General features: G+C 37.6%; 1 protein-coding gene across 1 annotated transcript in view; it reads right to left on the bottom strand.

Moving 5' to 3' along the window:
* Window positions 1-6642, bottom strand: part of EPHA10 (EPH receptor A10) — a 1320108-nt gene extending 1313466 nt beyond the window's left edge. The window contains exon 1 of the mRNA XM_077295896.1: window positions 6497-6642. Within this exon, the coding sequence (XP_077152011.1) occupies window positions 6497-6566 (70 nt within the window). The 5' untranslated portion in view covers window positions 6567-6642. The remainder of the gene's footprint in view (window positions 1-6496) is intronic.
* Between the last annotated feature and the right edge of the window lie 772 nt (window positions 6643-7414).

Consider the following 7414-nt stretch of genomic DNA (forward strand, 5'->3'; position numbering starts at 1 on the left):
GAATTCCCATTAATACAGTATATAAATACCAACCAATTAACAGCAACAGAAGGATCAGAAAACTTGAAGCATATGAAGGTGCTAAAGTGCATAAATAGGAATACACCATCGGGTTTTCACATATATAATGCTTGAAGAATCTCAAGTAATCTGAGTAATTGCTTTACGGAAATGCTTTTGTCTTTGAAACCTTGCCATTCACATTTACACCATAAATATTGCCGCCGTGCTTGGGGCATGTAACAGGACAATGACACTTATCCCTTGGATTACACTGTTGTTATACATTACTCTATATGGACACATCACGATGAATGTCTGAATGTTATCGTTTTCCATTTAGGATAAAAGACCAGTCAAAGACCATTTCTAGCTCGATGTAGTCATCAAACACAGGCTGGACCTATCTGTCTGAGAAGGTTTAGTGAATCCTGCATTGAGCAGAGGGTTGGACACGATGACCCTGGACGTCCCTTCCAACTCTAACATTCTAGGATTCCAGATAGAAAGATTTTCGTCAATATTCAGGTCCATGTATTTAATGGTAATGTGTAATATTATGTTAATTAGTGTTAATGAAAAATCAAAAAAATATTATTTTATGGAAGCTCACTTTACTTATAGATCTCTTCAGTTATAGTAATAGCTAGCGGTATTTTTAATAGTAGGATATGTTCACATAGTAGTTAGTGATGGCTTATTTAGAAGTGCTCCATTAATACATCTCCCCATCATTGTCAGTGATATCATCAGTGCTTTCTTATGTTTGCCTTAAGGAGAAAGCGAGACACATATAAAAAAAGGACCCTTTGGTGAATCTATGAAAATCACTGATTTCGAGAATGAAAGAGCTCTATGGGGAGTTTCAACTCTTTCTGAGCTGCTCAGTGATTTCGGTTCCTGAAAATCTGACATATCATTCTAGGCAAGCTGTCACTGATCTGAACAGACTTTTTCCTCGAATGTTTTGTCACATTTCCCATGACAGAAATCACTGAGCAGTGTTAAAGGGGGATTTGCTCTGGAAACCACAGACATCACCAATGTCCAATGACCAATTATATATGCATTTATGGCAGATTACTTGACTTTTTGTGTCCCCGTAAATGGATATTGTGACAATGGTGGAAATTTCACCACGCGTTCATGTGATATGATATCATTGGTGGCTACCTTAATATGGCTCAAAAGTGGTATGGAGAGACTGTATATTATACTTTCTTTTCTTATTTTTCGATGAGCGCCACATAAAGTGGGGACTTTTTCTTAAATGATTAATATCTCTGATAACCGCTTGTAAATGAAATTATACAATCCAAAACTTGGACTTATCCTTATTTTGCAAGGAAAATTTTACTTGTGTAAAGTTTAGAAAGAAAAGAATCACTGTAATTAAAATACAAAAATATTACCCATACCTCTTAGATCATATTTTAGTACTATGTAAAGAGTAGAACAAAACAGTAATGAGTCACAGGGTTCCTACATTACCCTTTTTCTTTACTGTTTAATGAAATGGTAGCTTTTATATGGGGAATCAAAGTGGTTCGGGGAAGTGCTTCATAGAATTCCTCCAAAAGTATACTATGAAGAGCAAGGAAGAACTATCATCTGTCAGACGCAAAATAAAGAACGTTTCAGGATAAAAGGAAGGATGACAAGGTAAAAGAAGCAGAGATGGAGATGGGGTTAAGGTTTCACACCAGAAATGTACGCTACTGGCAGCACAGGATAAGTTTATCTGAGGTACTATGCCTCTCTCCCAGACGATACTGTAATGAACAGACAGGCTATTTAAACCCCTGTCAGAGACTAGCAGACATTATCTGCTTCATCTTAACAGATACAATGACATTTTCCATTATCAGCTTTGCATTGTGCTCCAGTTTTGCAGTATAATCCAAATTATGCACAGTAAAAAGTACACTCAGAGAAACAAAGGAATAAATATTACTTGTCATTGTCCAAAAGACAACACCGCAGTCACCGGCACAAAGGCAGTACATGTATTTTTCGGCATATTTGTTATTGAACATTTAACAATTACAAGATTTGAAAGGAAAATGAACAAAGGAAATTTTGACATACTAAAGTACATAGGATGAGGGAGGTGACATTCGGATCAAAGTAAAATGCACGGATTTTTACACACGAGGGGGAGCTGTTCAGTAAAGTCACAGAATTCCATGCCAAGGATAGGACAGCGACAGTGGGCAAAGCAGAACAGGTGGGAAAGTTGTCTGTCTCCCTATACAGTATCGTGCTGCTGAAGCTGCTTGGCGGCGTTCACATAGACGTAGGTTCGGTCACAGTGATGTAAAACAGACGGCACGCAGAGAGCACACAGACCAATATAATCAATGTGTCCATTCATATGAACCCTTTTCTACACGGACCACAGTCTGTCGGAAAAAAATCACTGCATGATCTCATCTGTTTTTTAGATGCACTCATCTGTACATTGGTGAACCAAACTCTGTATTATAATTATTAACATAAGGAATTGCATTTGTTCCTATATAAGTACCTAATTATTGAAGCATAAAAATTGGATGCTATTCGGATAGCATGCTGGTGACAATACGGATGGCCAATCGCTTGTTTTTTTCTGGATGAAAATGGAAGCTTTTTCATACGATGGCGTGAACTTAGCCTTTAATGGAATAAATATTGCAGGAGAAGCAGAATATATAGATCACATCAGATCACTGCACAATTCTGACATCTGGTAGTGTTTTATTATTACATGGGATACAATGGGTTATTATTTTAGGGTCCATTGTGAGTTATGTCTAAGGGTTGTTTTACAATTGTACCGTTATAATATATCATTGTGTTTGTATATATTGCAGAATATTTAAATACAAAGCTTATCTTACAACTACAGCTATGCATAATAGAAAAGACAACAAGAATTTCTCTTCTCATTTTTGGAATAATGAAAAATCCTTAATATCTACAAACTCCACATTTCCCAGATTCTCTGCAAGGCTCAGCACTGCTTGGCACATCCATGTATATCAGCTTCAATCTCTGGTTCCATCAGTATGTGCCTCTTCTACTGAGCTCAGAATTGCCTCATCTTTGAACTGTTCATATCTACTACACTCATGCCTAAATCTGTCCCTCTCATCTCTCTGCAACCCCGGCCTTCTCACAATTCATCAGCTTTCCTCTTGCTTCTGAAGTCTTGGTATTAATGGACTTCTAGAAAAAAAGTCATTCAACTACAGCACTTTTACAGACTTAAAAGTTCATTGATGGCCATCGCCTTATACCGAGCTTCGGTGACTTGTTAGAGTACATGCATGCTCTCTAGGACAGAAGACATGTATCGCAAGCATAGTGACTAGGTAATGCAGGAAATGATAGCCACCACTCCCATGGCACATCGTACACAATGACGCTGGAGACCAGTACAGTAATATATCTAAGAAAAATATTGAAATGTATGACTTATGAAAAAAATCCAGAAAGTATAAGATAGCACACATTATCATCACTGTCCCCGATGGGGCTCACAATCTAAATTCCCTATCAGTATGTCTTTGGAATATGGGAGGAAACCAGAGAACCCAAAGGAAACCCAAGCAAACACAGGGAGAACATACAAACTCTTTGCAGATGTTGTCCAAGGGGGAATTTGAACCCAGGACTCCAGTGCTGCAATGCTAACCACTGAGCCACCATGCTCAGATAGATAGATCTGGGATAGATAGATAGATAGATAGATAGATAGATAGATAGATAGATAGATAGATAGATAGATATGGGATAGATAGATAGATAGATAGATATGGTATAGATAGATAATATCTAGATAGATAATAACATACAAAAATGTGAAAAAAGTGGATTTTAATAAGTCCAAATTACAATGTTTCGGTTTATAGAACCTTTCTCTAGCCTGAGAAAGGCTTGAGATAGATAGAGATAGATAGATAGATAGATAGATAGATAGATAGATAGATAGATAGATATGGGATAGATAGATAGATAGATAGATAGATAGATAGATAGATAGATAGATAGATAGATACAATAGACCGATATGGAGATAGATCGATATGGAGATAGATAGATAGATAGATAGATAGATAGATAGATAGATAGATAGATAGATAGATAGATAGATAGATAGATATGGGATATATAGATAGATAGATAATAGATAGATAGATGGTCATATTTAGAGATAATTTCTAGATGGATGGATGGATAGATATAGATAGAGGCTTGATAAAGGTTCATTGTAACCAAAACGTCACCACACCACCAAAGCCATTAAAGTCCTTCTGATTATTTGATAAGTATTGGAGTGGTGCCTGTTTTTTCTATTTATTACATTGTTTTTCAAAGAAGAGATGCCTTGCATGGGAGGCCTTACCCCCGATGTGCTTCTATTTAATGTGCTGTTCCACTATTTTTTATTAATTGACACAAATAGGTACACTGGATGGATAGATGAATATAAATACGTAATAGATAGATGATAGATAAATAGATAGATATTGGATAGAGAGATAGATAGATGATAGATAGATAATAGATAGATGATAGATAGATAGATAGATAGATAGATAGATAGATAGATAGATAGATAGATAGATAGATAGATAGATAGATATGGGATAGATAGATAGATAGATAGATAGATATGAGATAGATAGATAGATAGATAGATAGATAGATAGATAGATAGATAGATAGATAGATAGATATGGGATAGATAGATAGATAGATAGATAGATAGATAAGATAGATAGATAGATAGATAGATAGATAGATAGATAGATAGATAGATAGATATGAGATTGATAGATAGATAGATAGATATTTTACTCCAACTTAACAGTAAAGTACATACTTTCTCACACAGACTCCGGCCAGAGACATGTCCTATTCCCTTCGTACTCTCTTTTAGCTGGTACATATAGTGCCGCATAATATCTGTACATAGCTTCAGAAGTGAAATAGAATTATCCATAGACAAAGCCCGTCAGAATCTTTCCATCCAGAATGAGTCATCTTAAAATCATAAAGACCATGTGTGAGATTCCTGTCATTAATGATTTGCCTATGTGTGTTCGGAGGGAGGGATAGTGGCCACGCTGCCTTTTGTCACCAGGAAGTAATTATGCCATCTTGTGCCAATAGTCAAGTGCCTGATACAGTAAATAGCTGCCATTGTGGAGAGATGCAGCCTCCCTGCTGGCTTGCTCTGTTAAGATACTAAGAGTCCAGTCAATTAGAAATCATTCATGCACCATTGAACAATGATTTTCCATACTGCTGTGAAAGTCAGCCCTAGGATCCTAAATATCCTACGCAAAATACAGCCATTGTTTCCTAACTCCTTCACTACCTCCCACTTTCCAAGCTTGTCAAACACTGCACAACAATGTCAAGGGTACAAACAGTGACAGAAGGGGTGATGGATTTGTAGAATGTCCTGGTGAAGCTTTTTCTATGCTCAGATGACACAACAGGTGAAATTAACCCCATCACTGCCAGTGGCGCAAGCACCATGCTCGTACACATTGATGGGTAAAAGGTCAAACCAAGCTTTAAAGGGCAGACGGAGACAGTCCAACCCTCCCGATTTACACAACCCAGGACAATGAATTTATTGTTCAGAGATCAACACAATAGAAAATTGCCTTCTATATTAGTCTTATGGAAATTCATGCAATGTGCAAAAAGCTGTTTTCCATTTCACATCCAAACAGTGAAAACATTTCATGGATAATATTAGTAATCAGACAGCGCATGTAATATGAATCATTACTTCCGTGAATGGCACCATATTATTCACTGAAATGAGAGATATCAATATCATGCAAACACCGCTGAGTAAATGCCAGCAGTCAGATATTGCAAAACAGCCAATAATTTAAAAAAGTCATAATAATAATAATAATAATAATCCTCCAATAGTTATAGTATGGTAGTATATTAAATGACAATGAAAATGCCTAAAGGCATCATCCATTTGGAAATTAAATGGCAATTCAATCAGTGATGACTGACGAATTATAAATATATAAAAAAAAAAAATATATATATATATATATATATATATATATATATATATATATATATCCAGCCTCAGTAACGTGATGGAAGGTTATACAGATCGCATGCTACAAAGATATTGCAGTTAATACAAACACACAAATAAATGGCATCTTGGTAATGCCCATTGACACAATGTGCACACACTATAGTTACAATTCCTGTAAAGCCTCTGAAGTTAATATCCTGTGATCACCAGGTCTATGAATGCTTTTCTATTACTATCAGTCTCTGCCTTTGCCATTGATCACATAGGAGGTGTATTCCTCCACCTGCTCACAGTGTAGTAAATGCCTGACGTTATCCTCTGAGCACAAATAAGCCTTATCCAGAGGTAAATGCCTATCTCACACACAGAGCAGTGTCTCATTCATGCACAAGGCTTGCGCGTGGCGCCAGCCCTGTGATTGGCGGTACCTACCTTGCTCTGCTGAGTGGCGCCAGGGCAGAGTGAGGCAGACGAGGCAGGTGAGGGTGCTGCAGAGCCCCATGCTGTGTGCACTGTGGATACCCAGAGATGCTGATACTGATGCTGCTCCTGCTGCTGTTTGTAGCTCCCAGTTTGGACTCAGGCTGCTCCATAATAGGAATGGGAAGGAGGATCACAGCCTGGAGCACAGGCCAATAAGAGCGTAGACGGGGAGGGAGTACACACGTGTTGGGTTTTCTATGAGAAAGGGGGGTGTTAAGGCTGCAGAGTGAGAAGAGAATAAAAAAAATTTGGACATATTAGAGAAAAGATGCGATGAAGCAGCACAGACTGAATGAGCAGCGAGCGCCTTATGGGCGACAATACTCACTAGCACGTTGTCCCATAATTATGTGAAAATGTGCAAACGCTGCAGAGGTGAGTTTGTCGTGTGGCACAGCGCCGAGGGTGCTTTGTGTTTTACATAGGACTGCAGGCACTGGCACACTAATTCAGTGAGCTATTACCATGCGCAGACACAGCAGCCTTTAAAAGCTAAATGATCATTTTAGCCCTGCTACGTCTGTAACTGTGACAGCATTTCATTCAGTGTGTCTTTTTTGCATGCTGATTAAGGGAAAGGTTGAACTTGATGACCCTATGTCTTTTCTCAAGCGGTCCAACTATGTAACTAAGATCATAATTGAAAACCTCAAGAAAGGTTTTGGTGTTCCAAATGTCTGGAGACAAGGATAATGCCAGCGTAATTGTTGAGTTCTATTCTTGTCTTACACTGCTATATATGTACTGCAAAGAATTAGTAATCGCAATAACAATGTAGCACTGTATTTGACATCTTTTTGTAAATCAATCTGAAACATGAGAAAACACAGGAAGTAACGAAGCACAAACACAATACACCTCTGAGGT

The sequence above is a fragment of the Ranitomeya variabilis genome, chromosome 3, assembly GCF_051348905.1.
Source record: "Ranitomeya variabilis isolate aRanVar5 chromosome 3, aRanVar5.hap1, whole genome shotgun sequence".
Classification (NCBI taxonomy): domain Eukaryota; kingdom Metazoa; phylum Chordata; class Amphibia; order Anura; family Dendrobatidae; genus Ranitomeya; species Ranitomeya variabilis.